The sequence below is a fragment of the Staurois parvus genome, unplaced genomic scaffold (genome assembly GCF_062004578.1).
Source record: "Staurois parvus isolate SC_StPar_1 unplaced genomic scaffold, SC_StPar_1.0 ptg001937l, whole genome shotgun sequence".
Lineage (NCBI taxonomy): Eukaryota > Metazoa > Chordata > Amphibia > Anura > Ranidae > Staurois > Staurois parvus.
Window position 1 is genome coordinate 1 of NW_028319733.1, and position 18263 is coordinate 18263.

The following is an 18263-nucleotide window of genomic DNA, read 5'->3' on the forward strand; positions in this document are numbered from 1 at the left end:
TGAAGACGGTTCATGTATTTGTTTTTTTTTTACTTTTTGTTAAATTCACCGGCACTTCATCATTTCACAATATTGTACATGTTTTTATCCGATGATTCCCAGCCGCCTCCTCCTACGACTCAGAACCATCTTCCTTTGTGAAGACCCCACACATTTCCTTCCTGGAATTCTGGGACACGCTGTCACTAGGTCGCGTGAGTAGGTGCTGCTGTGTCACACATTTCACAGAGCCCGCCTTCTGAGGGGAGGAGGCGGGGTCAGTCCACGAATCAGTAAGGTACCATGGGATATGTAGTCCTTAGAAATGGAGAAGCTGCAAGCATGCTGGGAGACCAGGAAGTTGTAGAAAGAGATGGCCAGCAGACAAGCAGCGCTCACAGAGTGGACGATTTTTCATGTACGCCTATATTGGATAACGATTGTTTGTATTATTACAATGCTGATGGTATGAAATGAAAGTGTACGCTGTGCCGGGGGTCTCCTTTAATGCTCAATTTCGAGCGCTGTGTCCAGAATTGTGCTAAAATGAAGACTTGAAATCCATTGTGACCCGTATTGTACGCCGACACACGCACCTCCCCGGTCTATCCCGCCAGAGATCGATCGAACGTCTGTAGAACACGTACCTGTATTCTTTCGGATCTAATCGGATGGCTTCACTGAACGCCTCGATGGCTTTGGCGTAGTTCCCGTCCTTCACCAACTGAATGCCTTGTTCTGGAACAACAGAAAATATCAGGAGCCAACGTTAGGAGTCCACGTGGACACGAATTGTACAAAATCCTCCTTCCTGATGTGTACTGGAGGAAAAGACCTGAGAATCCAAACACATCGGATGCATAAAGAGAACCTGTCATTGCTCCCAACAGTGCCAGCACACAGAGCAGGGACAAGGGGTGGGCGGGAGGGGCCGCTGCCCCAGGCACAACAGAGAATAGACGCAGGGCAGTACACCCATTCTACAAAATGCATCAGTGGTGGGAGGAGGGCGCAGTTCTGCATCCTTGTTCTGGATGAACCTGTCCCAGTACTGCCGGTACATTCTCTGTCAGTGATTGGCTGTACAATCTGCCTGTGCAGAGCCCTGAAATTACTCACCAATGCTATGAACCGATGACACCACCAATCATTTACCCCCCCCCCCCCGAGTTATCTCAGCTCTTGCCTCGACTATTGCAACTCTCTTCTCATTGGCCAAACTCTACATAGACTGTACCCCCTCCATTCAGTGTCCTCCACCCCTCTCTGCCAATCCCTCCACTGACCTCCATTCAGTGTCCTCCACCCCTCTCTGCCAATCCCTCCACTGGCCTCCATTCAGTGTCCTCCACCCTTCTCTGCCAATCCCTCCACTGGCCTCCATTCAGTGTCCTCCACCCCCCTTTGTCATTCCCTCCACTGGCCTCCATTCAGTGTCCTCCATCCCTCTCTGCCTTCTTCCCTCTCCCTCCCGCTGCTGCAGAGAGAGCCATACAAGAAAACAGTTACAGTAATACAGACTTCTCCAGGTCCTCCCCCATCCTCTGGAACTCACTACCCCAATCCATCAGACTGTCACCTTCCCTCCTCACATTCAGGCGCACCCTGAAAACCCACCTCTTCAGGGAAGCCTACCCCTCCCTCACCTAACAGCCGATCTCCTCCACTCCTCCTACCACTCCACCCCCCACAGCCACTTCCTCCTGTACCACTACCCCCTCCCTCCTAGATTGTAAACTGGAAAGAGTAGGGCCCTCGCACCCCTCGTGTGTTGTTTGTTATTGCTGTACTGTGCCATGTATTGTCCCCCCCCCCTATTGTACAGCGCTGAGCAAACCCTTTGGCGCTATATAAACTCCATATAATAATAATAATAATAAATGTAGCACAGATAAAAACCATACAGGCCTAATTATTCAGGTGATGAGTGGTGACAATATTGGGGGGGGGGGGGGGGGGGAAGCTCAGGTGTTGCATTTTCAGTGCGCTCAGTTCAGCCAGGAAATAGCTTCAGGACTTGCTGGCCAACTCTTATTTAACTCCTTCACGCCTGAGGGTAACAAATCTTAATGCCTAAGCGCAATTTACCAATTTTGATGGGTCAGTAAAACCATGGATATCATCACACCTACTTCGTACATCCAGGTGGATTATACCACGTTATTTTTTCAGGACAAATTGGGCTTTCATTTGGTGGTAAATAGTGATGGATATCTCCTGCTTATTTTTTTTTTTATCAAAAGGAAAATTGGCCCAAAAATATATATATAAAAAAAAATGAATAATATAATTTTATATATATATAATTTTTTTTTCTTTTTTTTTTTAATTTAGCTGTGTGTTTCTTGTTACTACCATAACCTACCACCAAAGTACAACCCAAAATACATTTTCCAGCTCCTGACGATCTCAGCGATACCATATATGTGTGTTATTTGTACCTGGAGTTTGGCCCAGAATAGCGCACATTTTGTGTTTTTACCTAAAACACACCGACATGGATACTAATTTACAAAAAAAAAAACACCTGACCTTTGACCAACACTGAACTAGATCAAACCTTGATCTAGGCATTTTGTCTTTATTTTTTAAGAACTATTTATATTTTTTTTTACCAGTTTTTTTGTTTTCTCTTTGCATGGAGTTAGAGAGATACAATGTATAACGGATGTATATAATGCTACAATGTATAATGGAATGTATATAATGATACAATGTATAATAGGATGTATATAATGCTACAATGTATAATGGAATGTATATAATGCTACAACGTATAATGGGATGTATATAATGATACAATGTATAATGGGATGTATATAATGATACAACGTATAATGGGATGTATATAATGCTACAATGTATAATGGAATGTATATAATGCTACAATGTATAATAGGATGTATATAATGCTACAATGTATAATGGAATGTATATAATGCTACAATGTATAATGGAATGTATATAATGCTACAATGTATAATGGAATGTATATAATGCTACAATGTATAATGGAATGTATATAATGCTACAATGTATAATGGGATGTATATAATGCTACAATGTATAATGGGATGTATATAATGCTACAATGTATAATGGGATGTATATAATGATACAATGTATAATGGGATGTATATAATGATACAATGTATAATGGGATGTATATAATGCTACAATGTATAATGGAATGTATATAATGATACAATGTATAATGGAATGTATATAATGCTACAATGTATAATGGGATGTATATAACGATACAATGTATAATGGGATGTATATAACGATACAATGTATAATGGGATGTATATAACGATACAATGTATAATGGGATGTATATAACGATACAATGTATAATGGGATGTATATAACGATACAATGTATAATAGAATGTATATAATGATACAATGTATAATGGAATGTATATAACGATACAATGTATAATGGGATGTATATAATGATACAATGTATAATAGGATGTATATAATGATACAATGTATAATGGAATGTATATAATGATACAATGTATAATGGAATGTATATAATGATACAATGTATAATAGGATGTATATAATGATACAATGTATAATAGGATGTATATAATGATACAATGTATAATAGGATGTATATAATGATACAATGTATCTCTTCTCCATTCTAGAGAGAAAAAACAAACAAGGGGGCTGGGCTGTACAGTGACTGATTACTGTGATAGCCAATCAGAGGCTATCACAGTGATCATGTGACCCAGAATTGGGAGTCCCGGGTTCCAATCGCTAGAGTGAAAAAAGCCCAGTTGTGCGAGGACGCGTATCTGTGTGAAGGGGTAAAAAAAAAAAAAAAAAATTTCACATCCAACACAGATGAAAATGTCCCCCTTACAGCGCTGCTGATCGCAGGTGAAATGCTTTACAGGCTCCCAGGACAGAGAAATGCACGTGTTTTACCTGCAAAAAAAAGTGCAATTGTTTTTTTTTTAAAGGTAAACATCCTTTAAATGTAAAATTAATTTTCAGTTCACATTGTGGGATATATAAAACACGATGTTACTTGACAATATCAGCGCCGTCTCCTGTAATAGCGGTCTACGAAGCTCCCAAATTCTTGCCGGTGGTACAGCTGCCCATTCATCTCGGCAAACACCCTCCAGGTCATGCAAAGTCTTTGATCGTCTTCCATGAACGGCACACAGAGATCTCACCAGAGCGGCTCGATGACATGAAGGTCAGGAGACTGATGGCCTCTCCAGAACGTTCACCCTTTTCTGCTGTAACCACTGGAGGGTCAGCTTGGCCTTGTGCTTGGGGGTCATTGTCGTGTTGGAAGGTCCAAGAGCGCCCCATGCGTGGCTTTCCTGCAAATTGTCTGCCAGTATTTTCCAATACATGAGGCATTCCTCTCGCCATCAATTTTCACAAGATTCCCTGTGCCTTTAGAGCTCACATCCTCAAAATATGAGTGACCACCACCATGTTTCACAGTGGGGATGGTATTCTTTTCACTATAGGCCTTGTTGATTCCTCTCCAAACTTATTGCTTATGGTTGTGAACATAAAGCTCTATTTGGGTCTCGTCACTCCAAATTACAGTGTGTCAGAAGCTGTGAGACGTGTCAGTGTTGTCAGGCATATTGTATCCAAGCTTTTCTGTGGCATTGGTGTAGTAATGGCTCCTACCTGGCAATTTGACCATGCAGCTCATTTTTGCTCAAGCATCTTCGTACTGTGGTCCTTGAAACAACCACACAGTCTTTTTCCAGAGCAGCCCGTATTTCTCCTGAGGTGACCTGTGGGGGATTTTCTTTGCATCCCGAACAATTCTTCTGGCAGTGGTGGCTGCAATCATTCTTGGTCTACCTGACCTTGGCTTGGTGTCAAGAGGTCCCCGAACTTTCCACATCTTAAGTGATTGAACACTGACTGGCATGTTTAGGGCTTTGGATATCGGTTTATATCCTCTTCTATCGTTATAAAGCTCCATTACCTTGTCACGCAGGTCTTTTGACAGTTCTTTTCTGCTCCCCATGGCTCAGTATCTAGACTGCACAGTGCATCCACATGACAGCAGACATACTCACTGACTATTTATACACAGACACTGATTGTAATGTAAAAAGCCACAGATGTGGGAAATTTCCCTTTAACTGCCATTGTACCCTGTGTGTGTCCCCTTGTGTGTTTGCACCAAGGGGGTGGAGACTTCTGATCGGGAAGGGGGGGGGGGGGAGAGAGGTCTTCTGATCCGGGGTTGAGACTTCTGCGCACAAGTGTACAATGGGGATACGTTGTATGGGTGATCCATGTTGGGTACATAATGGGGATACGTTGTATGGGTGATCTATGTTGGGTACATAATGGGGATACGTTGTATGGGTGATCCATGTTGGGTACATAATGGGGATACGTTGTATGGGTGATCCATGTTGGGTACATAATGGGGATACGTTGTATGGGTGATCCATGTTGGGTACATAATGGGGATACGTTGTATGGGTGATCCATGTTGGGTACATAATGGGGATACGTTGTATGGGTGATCCATGTTGGGTACATAATGGGGATACGTTGTATGGGTGATCCATGTTGGGTACATAATGGGGATACGTTGTATGGGTGATCCATGTTGGGTACATAATGGGGATACGTTGTATGGGTGATCCATGTTGGGTACATAATGGGGATACGTTGTGTGGGTGATCCATGTTGGGTACATAATGGGGATACGTTGTATGGGTGATCCATGTTGGGTACATAATGGGGATACGTTGTATGGGTGATCCATGTTGGGTACATAATGGGGATACGTTGTATGGGTGATCCATGTTGGGTACATAATGGGGATACGTTGTGTGGGTGATCCATGTTGGGTACATAATGGGGATACGTTGTGTGGGTGATCCATGTTGGGTACATAATGGGGATACGTTGTGTGGGTGATCCATGTTGGGTACATAATGGGGATACGTTGTATGGGTGATCCATGTTGGGTACATAATGGGGATACGTTGTGTGGGTGATCCATGTTGGGTACATAATGGGGATACGTTGTATGGGTGATCCATGTTGGGTACATAATGGGGATACGTTGTATGGGTGATCCATGTTGGGTACATAATGGGGATACGTTGTATGGGTGATCCATGTTGGGTACATAATGGGGATACGTTGTATGGGTGATCCATGTTGGGTACATAATGGGGATACGTTGTGTGGGTGTTCCATGTTGGGTACATAATGGGGATACGTTGTGTGGGTGATCCATGTTGGGTACATAATGGGGATACGTTGTATGGGTGATCCATGTTGGGTACATAATGGGGATACGTTGTATGGGTGATCCATGTTGGGTACATAATGGGGATACGTTGTGTGGGTGATCCATGTTGGGTACATAATGGGGATACGTTGTGTGGGTGATCCATGTTGGGTACATAATGGGGATACGTTGTGTGGGTGATCCATGTTGGGTACATAATGGGGATACGTTGTGTGGGTGATCCATGTTGGGTACATAATGGGGATACGTTGTGTGGGTGATCCATGTTGGGTACATAATGGGGATACGTTGTGTGGGTGATCCATGTTGGGTACATAATGGGGATACGTTGTATCGGTGTTCCATGTTGGGTACATAATGGGGATACGTTGTATCGGTGTTCCATGTTGGGTACATAATGGGGATACGTTGTATGGGTGATCCATGTTGGGTACATAATGGGGATACGTTGTATGGGTGTTCCATGTTGGGTACATAATGGGGATACGTTGTATGGGTGTTCCATGTTGGGTACATAATGGGGATACGTTGTATGGGTGATCCATGTTGGGTACATAATGGGGATACGTTGTATGGGTGATCCATGTTGGGTACATAATGGGGATACGTTGTATGGGTGTTCCATGTTGGGTACATAATGGGGATACGTTGTATGGGTGATCCATGTTGGGTACATAATGGGGATACGTTGTATGGGTGTTCCATGTTGGGTACATAATGGGGATACGTTGTATGGGTGTTCCATGTTGGGTACATAATGGGGATACGTTGTATGGGTGTTCCATGTTGGGTACATAATGGGGATACGTTGTATGGGTGTTCCATGTTGGGTACATAATGGGGATACGTTGTATGGGTGATCCATGTTGGGTACATAATGGGGATACGTTGTATGGGTGATCCATGTTGGGTACATAATGGGGATACGTTGTATGGGTGATCCATGTTGGGTACATAATGGGGATACGTTGTATGGGTGTTCCATGTTGGGTACATAATGGGGATACGTTGTATGGGTGATCCATGTTGGGTACATAATGGGGATACGTTGTATGGGTGATCCATGTTGGGTACATAATGGGGATACGTTGTATGGGTGATCCATGTTGGGTACATAATGGGGATACGTTGTATGGGTGATCCATGTTGGGTACATAATGGGGATACGTTGTATGGGTGATCCATGTTGGGTACATAATGGGGATACGTTGTATGGGTGATCCATGTTGGGTACATAATGGGGATACGTTGTATGGGTGATCCATGTTGGGTACATAATGGGGATACGTTGTATGGGTGATCCATGTTGGGTACATAATGGGGATACGTTGTATGGGTGTTCCATGTTGGGTACATAATGGGGATACGTTGTATGGATGATCTATGTTGGGTACATAATGGGGATACGTTGTATGGATGATCTATGTTGGGTACATAATGGGGATACGTTGTATGTGTGGGCGAGCAAACCTTGGGGTAAGAACGTATTGATGGGTTTTTTCTTTTGGTGGGTATCAAAATTGACACGCACCCCTTCTCATTCACATTGGGAGGGGGGCAGTATCTGGTAGCCCCCCTATTGTCAAAGGAGGCTTTCAGATTCCAAAAAGCACCTTGCCTGCAGACCCCCACAACCACTAGGCCAGGGCTATGGGGAAGAGGCCCTTCTGCTCATCAACATGGGGCCCTGTGACTCGGTATGCTTTAGAAGGGGCGCTCACCTTTCCATTATTGGATTTAGGTCTGGTGTGGAATTTGTGGCCCCATACAGTTTTGTTTTTGCATGGGGCCCCCCTCCAAGAAACATTATTTTGCGGATTACACTGCCTGTAATGTGATGAATGGAGGAGAGTGATCAGTCACACGGTTCCATCTCTCTTTCATAAATGGTGGTACAAGCTGTGTAATCAGCGAAAGAAATGTTCTCATTGGAGGAGGAGGCAGGAGGGGGCGTGTCCCCGTTGGATCTTCTTTAGTGCAGCTGAGCTGGGAGACCTGAACATGGTAACATTTTGTTTTCAAAATAAAAAGATTAAAAATCTTGAATATTTCCATAAACTAAATGAAAAGGAAAAACAATGGAATGTCAAAACCATGTAAATGTTGACTTGTGGAGGAGGGGATGTACTTACTGGCAAGGCCTCGGCTTCTTTGGATGGAGGAATCTGTGCAATCGTCCTGAAAGTAAACAGATGTGATGACCGGATTATAGAGACGTTTATCAGATGTCATATGGAAGACGATCGTCACATTATCTGCTAAAGTGTTTCAAACCAAATACAAAACATCAATTCATACTGCGCAGAAAATACGATCATGTGACCATGTGAGGTCAACCTTTTCACCAGGGTGGCCAGTTTTCTCATTGGTCAACAATATCAGAGGGCCCTTCCCCCATTGGCCACCAATGTTTAAGACCAATACACCTACTGCCGGTATAAGGCGGCACTTTTCCACTCGCCACCAATGTAAGGGCCTTTGGTAAGGTATCAGGGGTCCAAACAGACCCAGACCCCTGACATCTCACCTTTGAGACAGAGGAGGATTGAGGACACGGCCCTCATCTCTGCAGCTTCTTGTTCATAGACAAAGTGGCCGGTACCGATCACTGACTGTCCATTCAGACATGAAAAGGGGTGGTAAAGGACATCCTGACAGAGGAGAAGGGGGCAGCTGGGAGACAGCACAGGGGTCCGGAGAGAGAACGGGAGACCAAGAGAAAGCACAGGGGTCCGGGGGCAGCAGAAAGAAGATGGATAGGAGGGGCGGCATAGAGGAACCACTCTGGCCACTTCCCTACTGCTCCCACTCAATGCCTGCAGGAGAAGAGGTGGCAGGAAGGAAATGGACAGATCGGTTCCTCTATATGCCAACCCCATCTCCCCTCTTAGCCAGCTCTTGTTAGGAAATATGGCCCCGGCCCACCAGGCAAATGCCCGGTGTGCCCTATGGCCAGTCTGGGCCTGTTAATCGTTTGACTTCTAGACTCAGGAAATCTGGAGTGAGATTCAGTGATGTCACTAATGAGCAGTTTACGGTTCCCTTTGCTGGAGAGGAATCTGCACCAAGCACCCCCCTGCTCCTCCCCCATTCATTATGTGGGCCTTTTTCACCGGTCCTCTGCTTCTTTAAAATACCCCCAATAGGTCTTAAATCACCAAGTTATCCATGAAGGGGGGTGGAGGTCTCTGGCATGATGAAACAAAGCCTCACTCCTCTACCAAGATGGCCGCCTCCACATAGATAGTGGTGAACAAGGCAATGTAACTCAACAATGGGGAACTATCAGCTGGAGAGAGCATTCAGAATATACTGGTGACTAGTCCTTTACCTTCTGCCTGCCTTTTTTGGGGTACAGTTCTCAGAGTTGAGAATCTTAAAAAAAAAAAGAAAAGTGTGTGTTAAACTGTTCGGCCACTTTTCCAGCGGGTCCCTATAGGTACCTTCACAAGTATTTAGGCTGCAGACTTCCCTCAAAACCAAAAACACATGGTGGTCAATCATATAAATGAAGGCCGAAGACAGAGCTGACCTCTCATCCCTACGTCCGCCAAACCTCAGGCCCCTCATCCCTACGTCCTCCAGACCTCAGGCCCCTCATACCTACGTCCTCCAGACCTCAGGCCCCTCATACCTACGTCCTCCAGACCTCAGGCCCCTCATCCCTACGTCCTCCAGACCTCAGGCCCCTCATCCCTACGTCCTCCAGACCTCAGGCCCCTCATCCCTACGTCCTCCAGACCTCAGGCCCCTCATGCCTACGTCCTCCAGACCTCAGGCCCCTCATGCCTACGTCCTCCAGACCTCAGGCCCCTCATCCCTACGTCCTCCAGACCTCAGGCCGCTCATCCCTACGTCCTCCAGACCTCAGGCCCCTCATGCCTACGTCCTCCAGACCTCAGGCCCCTCATGCCTACGTCCTCCAGACCTCAGGCCCCTCATGCCTACGTCCTCCAGACCTCAGGCCCCTCATGCCTACGTCCTCCAGACCTCAGGCCCCTCATGCCTACGTCCTCCAGACCTCAGGCCCCTCATGCCTACGTCCTCCAGACCTCAGGCCCCTCATGCCTACGTCCTCCAGACCTCAGGCCCCTCATCCCTATGTCTTCTAGACCCCCCCAGGGGAGCCAATAGGATCATTCTTTATAGGGGTTTTTTTTTTGCCTTCCTCTGGATCCTCTATGGGTATAGGTGTTCTGTATATGAAGATTTCCCATTTCCTTATTAATTTTTTTTCTACTGGTCGAACTGGATGTCTTTTTTCCACCTAAATATGTAACTTACTGGTACCAACAAAAGGTATTGGGGAACCGTCCCCATCACTCACTCTGCCGGTGACAGTAATTCATACAATGCGGCACATGTTTTGACACAACACCCCAGAATATCAACACTACAAGTGAATGGGAACCTCAAGCATACGGTTGTAGGTAGTGCTCCTCTTCTGACCTCGAATACCAGAAGGAACCGCCCATGAGGAACTCTGCAATGCGTAGGCCTTGCTGCCAACTTCAGAGAGGGGAGATCCTTAGACCAAGGGCTGAAACAAAGACAAAAGAGAAGGTGCACCGTCCTTGTGCATCATCACAAGACCACTGCCCTTGAAAACGCGTCAGCTACGCCCCTGTGGATGGCCACCATATGATAATTGGGACAATTGAGGATATGCTTGCAGTCATTCACATTTGTGGGTATACGTGAATCCTATGATCATGCGCGAGGCTGGTGCACCTTCTCTTTTTGTCTTTGTTCCTGCACATATTTTGGTTCGGATTTCACTTTCGGCTCCGCCCTCCCCCACAGAGCAGTGTTGGGAGTAGGTTATTTGGCTCCCGCTCGAGGTGGGACCGGTCATGCTGCTCCCGGTCGAGCTGGGACCGGTTATTTGGCTCTTGGTGGAGCTGGGATAGGTTGTGCTGCTCCTGGTGGAGCTGGGACAGGTTATTTGGCTCCCGGTGGAGCTGGGACAGGTTATGCGGCTCCCGGTGGAGTAGGGATAGGTTATGCGGCTCCCGGTGGAGTAGGGATAGGTTATGCGGCTCCCGGTGGAGTAGGGATAGGTTATGCGGCTCCCGGTGGAGTAGGGATAGGTTATGCGGCTCCCGGTGGAGTAGGGATAGGTTATGCGGCTCCCGGTGGAGTAGGGATAGGTTATGCGGCTCCCGGTGGAGTAGGGATAGGTTATGCGGCTCCCGGTGGAGTAGGGATAGGTTATGCGGCTCCCGGTGGAGTAGGGATAGGTTATGCGGCTCCCGGTGGAGTAGGGATAGGTTATGCGGCTCCCGGTGGAGTAGGGATAGGTTATGCGGCTCCCGGTGGAGTAGGGATAGGTTATTTGGCTCCCGGTGGAGTAGGGATAGGTTATACGGCACCCGGTGGAATAGGGATAGGTTATGCGGCTCCCGGTGGAGTAGGGACAGGTTATTTGGCTCCCGGTGGAGTAGGGATAGGTTATGCAGCTCCTGGTGGAGTAGGGATAGGTTATGCGGCTCCCGGTGGAGTAGGGATAGGTTATGCGGCTCCTGGTGGAGTAGGGATAGGTTATGCGGCTCCCGGTGGAGTAGGGATAGGTTATGCGGCTCCTGGTGAAGCTGGGTTGTCTTTCATCAGCTCATCTATAGGAATTACCTCTTGCATTTTCCCTTCATTCTCTTTGTTGGCACTGTGCTGCTTGTCAAGTTTATTCCCGCTCTTTGGTCTGATATGACTGGCTGCGTTGGCAACGAACGCGCTGTTTACGTCCCACTCCGGTTCCTGTCAAGAGAGGACAACGTGTGAATGTTCTGACATGTGGGTGAAACCTGCGCTCAGGACAAGCCAACACTCGCTCACACGACTCTCAGGATAAAGCCGGTACTGGGATTAATTCACACATCAGAGTCACACATCAGAGTCACACATTCCTCAAACAACATTCTACCGGGTCACCAACCAACAAAGGCCCCATTACAACCAGTAACAGAGAATACACTCACTGGCCACTTTATTAGGTCCACCTTCCTAGTAGCGGGTTGGACCCCCTTTTGCCTTCAGAACGGCCTTCAATCTTCAGGGCATAGACTCAAGATGTTGGAAACATTCCTCAGAGATACTGGTCCATATTGACATGAGTTACTGTTGCCTATGATCTGGAACCAGGCTGCCCGTTCTCCTCTGGCAGTTATGTGGAGGATAATGCCTTGTTGATGTCACTCACTGGATATTTTCTCTTTTTTGGACCATTCTCTGTAAACCCTAGAGATGGTTGTGCGGGAAAATCCCAGTGACTCAGCAGTTTTAGAAATACTCAGACCAGCCCATTTGGCACCAACAACCATGCCACGTTCAGAGTCACTTAAATCCCCTTTTTCCCCCCATTTTAAAGCTCAGCGTGAACTTCAGCAAGTCGTCCTCACCACGTCTACATGCATTGAGTTGCTACCACGTGATTGGCCGATTAGCAAATTGTGTTACCGAGCAATTGACCAGGTGAACCTAATAAAGTGGCTGGTGAGTATCACAATGTGTATAGGGAAAATTGTATATTATTCCCCCCTCCCCCCAAGATGTTCAAGAAGATCCTCCCCAAGATCCAGAACTAGCTGGAACGCAGAGGATTTTTAAAAAATGAAGCGTCCCTGACGTATCTACAAAGGCGAGTCATAATTTTGATGCCAAATAGAGAAGATTTATTCCTACGACACGTCACTTTGACAGAATTTTAATTTAAAACAGAACTAAAGCCATCGATTAATATTATTATACAGGATTTATATAGCGCCAACAGTTCGCTCAGCGCTGTACATTATAGTGGGGACAGTACATGAGACAATACAGTAACAATACAATACATGAGGGGTTCGAGGGCCCTGATCCTTGGAGCTTACAATCTAGGAGGGAGGGGAGAGTGGTACAGGAGGAAGTGGCTGTGGGGGATGGAGTGGTGGGAGGAGTGGAGGAGATCGGCAGTTAGGTGAGGGTGGGGTAGGCTTCCCTGAAGAGATGGGTTTTCAGAGTGTGCCTGAAGGTGAGGAGGGAAGGTGACAGTCTGATGGATCTGGAGAGTTCCAGAGGATGGGGGAAGTCCTGGAGAAGTCCTGCAGTCGGGCGTGGGAGGTGGAGACCAGGGAGCTAGAAAGTAGGAGGTCTTGTGAGGAGTGAAGATTACGGGTTGGGTGGTATTTGGGTATCAGGTCAGTGAGGTAGTTTGGGGTGGAGTTATGAATGGCTTTGTATGTCAGTGTTATTAGTTTGAATTTAATGCGTTGGGCAATCGGGAGCCACTGGAGGGAATGACAGAGGGGGGTGGAGGACACTGAGTGGAGGCCAGTGGAGGGAATGACAGAGGGGGGTGGAGGACACTGAGTGGAGGCCAGTGGAGGGAACGACAGAGGGGGGTGGAGGACACTGAGTGGAGGCCAGTGGAGGGAACGACAGAGGGGGGTGGAGGACACTGAGTGGAGGCCAGTGGAGGGAACGACAGAGGGGGGTGGAGGACACTGAGTGGAGGCCAGTGGAGGGAACGACAGAGGGGGGTGGAGGACACTGAGTGGAGGCCAGTGGAGGGAATGACAGAGAGGGGTGGAGGACACTGAATGGAGACCAGTGGAGGGAATGACAGAGGGGGCTGGAGGACCTCGAGTGGAGGCCAGTGGAGTGAATGACAGAGGGGGGTGGCGGATGTGGAGCGGTTGGTGAGGTGGATGAGTCTGGCCGCTGAGTTCAGGATAGACTGAAGCGGGGATAGTCTGTGATGAGGGAGGCCGGTGAGGAGGGAGTTGCAGTAGTCCAGACGTGAGATAATAAGGGAGTGAACGAGTAGTTTAGTAGTGTCTGGGGTTAGGAACGAACGTATTTTGAAGATGTTGCGGAGGTGGATCCTGCATGAGTTTGCCAACGAATGGACATGAGGTTGGAAGGACAGGTTTGAGTCAAGAGTGACACCTAGGACTTTGGCTTGCGGGGTGGGAGTGATGGTGGCGTTGTTGGTCGTGATGGAGAGGGTGGGGTGTGGGGCACAGGGTGGGGTGTGGGGCACGGGCTGGGGGGAAAATTAGGAGCCCAGTTTTGGAAAGGTTCAAATTTGAGGAAATGGAGCGACATCCAGTCTGATAAGTTGTTCAGTAGGTGGGCGATACGGGTGGAGACTGAGGGGGTGGGATGGAGAGGTAAATTTGCGTGTCATCGGCGTAGAGGTGGTAGTTGAAGCCGTGGGAGTGTATCAGTTTGCTGAGGGAGGAGGTGTAGATGGAGAAGAGAAGAGAAGGGGCCCGAGGACAGAGCCTTAGGGGACCCCAACAGAGAGGGGGAGGGAGGGGGAGGTCGTGGCGTTATAGGTAACGCTGAAGGAGCGTTGGGATAGGTAGGAGGAGAGCCAGGAGAGGGCGGAGTCTCTGATGCCGAGGGAGTGTAGTTTATTGAGGAGGGGGTGGTGGACTGTGTGGAAGGCCGCGGAGAGGTCGAGGAGTAGGAGGACAGAGTAGTGGCCATTAACTTTGGCGGTTAGGAGGTCATTAGTGATTTGAGTAGGGCGGTTTCGGTGGAGTGTAGGGGACTGAAGCCAGACTGTAGTGGGTCAAGGAGGTTGTTGTCAGTGAGGTGGGCGCTTAGGCAATTGTAGACCAAGCGCTCAAGGAGCTTGGAAGTAAATGGCAGCAGGGAGATGGGTCTAAGGTTGTTCAGGTCGGTGGGGTCCAGGGAGGGTTTTTGGAGTATGGGAGTGATGTGCGCGTGCTTTAGGGGGGAGGGGAATGCGCCAGTGGAGAGGGAGAGATTGAAGATGTGGGTGAGGGAGCGTAGGATGGAGGAGGAGGGTGACTGGAGGAGTTCTGTGGGGACAGGGTCAAGGGGGCAAGTGGTGAGGTGGGCTTCTGAGAAGACCTTAGTGACCTCCTCAGTGGTAGCAGTGCTGAAGGAGCGGAGTGTTGGGGAGGATAAGGTGTGTGGGATGTTAGGTGTGGTGGGGGCAGGGCGGTTGCGAGGTCAGAGGAGGGGAGAGTTGATGAGGTTATAGTGGGAGGGAGGCTAGGTGGGGAGGTAGGTTGAGCATTGGCGATTCAACTGTATTCGAGGTTGAGAATGGTAACGGTCACTTTTGCTTGCTCTCTCAACCAAAATGTCAAGCCATCAAATGGCTGAGGTCAGAACTGATCACATGTGCAGCACCATGTCAACTGCAGATCCAACAGAGGCTAAGATGGCAGTTTCCTGGGCTGAGAAGGACCAGAGGGTTTAGTCATACTTTAAATCAGGTTTTCTCAACTAGGGTTCAATGGAACCCAAGGGTTGCTCCAGAGGCCACCAGGGTTCCCATGGGCAATAAGCTATTTCTTCCTCTCAGATAAATTCCCACTGACGCCATTAATCTTTTTAGCTTTGTGTAAGGAGCGTTCTTCCCACGGACCATCAGACTATAGTAATTGTTAGCAGGGTTTCCTGAGCCTGGAATGTTATGTTAAAGGTTCCTCTATGTTGAAGAGGTTGAAAAAGTCTGCTATAAATCAAAGTTATTGTGGATGAGGCCAAATGTGATTCCTGTCTGCAGGGTGCACCAAGGACCGGTGTAGAGGTTCCATTCCGACAACAGAAGAGTCAGACCATCCATGGTCCTATTACATGAATCCCAGATATCGGGAAATACATTTAACATCCATTTGTGATAACCTGACAAGAGACACGTGAGCTTCCACTGGTTTCCTCCTTCTGACTTGGAGCCAAGAATGTCCGGCTTCACAAGAAGAGGAAGTTCCTCCTCCACTCGGCCTTCCCTGGGATGACTAAGGAATTCAGCATTAAAGCTCAGAGTTCCCCATTATTTACGGACATTCCGGAGTAACACTCGGCGGTGACATCAGGGAGGATGGAGGTGTAATAGTTGTAGACGTCATTGTATTGAAGGCGTAATCGGTTCCAAAAAAGTGCAACAAAACCTGCTTTAAAGAAATCACCTCCCCATTGCTACACATATTTTAGTCAAAATCCCTTTTCTAAGTTTTCCTATGAGATCTTGTGAGCTCAGATTGGGGTGTATATATAGTTTTTTTTAATCAAAGTGTATTTTTTTTTCAAAAAAATATATATTCATTTTTAAAAACTGCGCATTTCAGTTTCAGTTTTCGGCCAAGTGCATTTTGAATTTTCATTTCGGTGCACCAATAACCCTATAGCTTCAGGTACATTTGCAAGAAAAAGTATGTGAACCCCTTGGGATTACGTGGAGTTTTGCATGACTTGGGCATAAAATGTGCTCTGAACGTCATCTAAGTCACAACAATAGAAGAACACAGTCTGCTGAACATAATACTACACAAACATTAGATGTTGCCATGGTTTAATTGCACATAACATGTAAACATTCACAGTGCAGGGAGGAAAAAGTATGTGAACCTTTTGACTTAATAACTGGTTGACCCTCCTTTGGCAGCAATAACCTCAACCAAACGTTTCCTGTAGTTGCAGATCAGACCTGCACAACCATCTGGAGTCATTTTGGACCACTCCTCTTCACAAAACTGTTTCAGTGTAGCAATATTCTTGGGATGTCTGGTGTGAATCGCTCTCTTAAGGTCATGCCACAGCATTTCAATGGGGTTGAGGTCAGGACTCTGACTGGGCCACTCCAGAAGGCGTATTCTGTGCTGTTGCAGCCATTGTTTTGTTGAATGACTTGTATGCTTTGGGTCATTGTCCTGTTGCATCACCCATCCTCTGCGGAGCTTCAGTTGGTGTACAGATGGTCGTACGTTTTCCTGCAAAATGTCTTGATAAACTCTGGAATTCATTTTCCCATCAATGACAACAATCCGTCCAGGCCCTGAGGCAGCAAAGCAGCCCCAAACCATGATGCTCCCTCCGCCATGTTTCACAGTGGGGATGAGGTTTTGATGTTGGTGTGCTGGGCCTTTTTTTTCTCCACACATAGTGTTGTGTGTTCTTCCCAAACAACTCAATCTTGGTGTCATCTGTCCACAGTATATTCTGCCAGTAGTGCTGTGGAACATCCAGGGGCTCTTTTACAAACTTCAATCGTGCTGCAATCTTCTTTTTGGCCAGCAATGGCTTCCTCCGTGGTGTCCTCCCATGTACTCCATTCTTGTTTAATGTTTTCCTTATTGTAGATGTGTCAACAAAATGTTAGCATGTGCCAGAGATTTCTGTAGGTCTTTAGCTGACACTCTGGGATTCTTCTTTACCTCATGCAGCATTCTGCGCTGTGCTCTTGCAGTCATTTTTACAGGACGACCACGCCTAGGGAGAGTAGCAACAGTGCTAAACTTTCTCCATTTGTAGACAGTCTGTCTTACCGTGGACACATGAACATCAAGGCTTTTGGAGATACTTTTGTAACCCTTTCCAGCTTCATGCAAGTCAACAATTCTTGATGGTAGGTCTTCTGAGAGCTCTTTTCTGCGAGGCATGGTTCACATCAGACAGTGCTTCTTGAAACCAGTAAACCCAAAACAGGTGTCAGCAACACATCCAATATCATCACACTGATTGGAGTCAAGGTTGGCTTACTCCTGGCTCCAATTAGCTCTGGGAGAAGTCATTAAGCTAGGGCCTCACATACTTTTTCCTCCCTGCACTATGAATGTTTACATGTTATGTGCAATGAAACCATGGCAACATCTAATGTTTGTGTAGTATTATGTTCAGCAGACTGTGTTCTTCTATTGTTGTGACTTAGATGACGTTCAGAGCACATTTTATGCCCAATTCATGCAAAACTCCACATAATCCCAAGGGGTTCACATACTTTTTCTTGCAACTGTAACTTTTCTGACATTTCTGTACCCTATGTACACACTACACTGATATTCAATACTTATAACTCTGTTTTGTTACTTTTAACGGTCTAAGCGGTTTTATTTGCACCATACTGGCATCTCTTCGCCACTCCTCCAATATGTCTCTCAAGATCACTTCACTAAATGCCAAAGGCCTCCACAGCCCATTTAAAAACTCCCTACTTTGGAGAGAGGCCATCTCTCAGCACGCAGATATTTTGTGTTTTCAGGAGACCCAAC

The 18263-nt window shown here is 46.9% G+C and overlaps 1 protein-coding gene across 1 annotated transcript in view; it reads right to left on the reverse strand.

The window, feature by feature from the left end:
• Positions 1-626: 626 nt before the first annotated feature.
• Positions 627-18263, reverse strand: part of LOC149433199 (uncharacterized) — a gene marked incomplete at its 3' end in the record, with an annotated part of 45687 nt that continues 28050 nt past the window's right edge. Inside the window, exons 5-7 of the mRNA XM_089664529.1 lie at positions 11887-12012; positions 8391-8436; positions 627-717 (exon numbers count right to left, since the gene is read on the reverse strand). Coding sequence (XP_089520655.1) covers positions 627-717; positions 8391-8436; positions 11887-12012 — 263 coding nt within the window. The remainder of the gene's footprint in view (positions 718-8390; positions 8437-11886; positions 12013-18263) is intronic.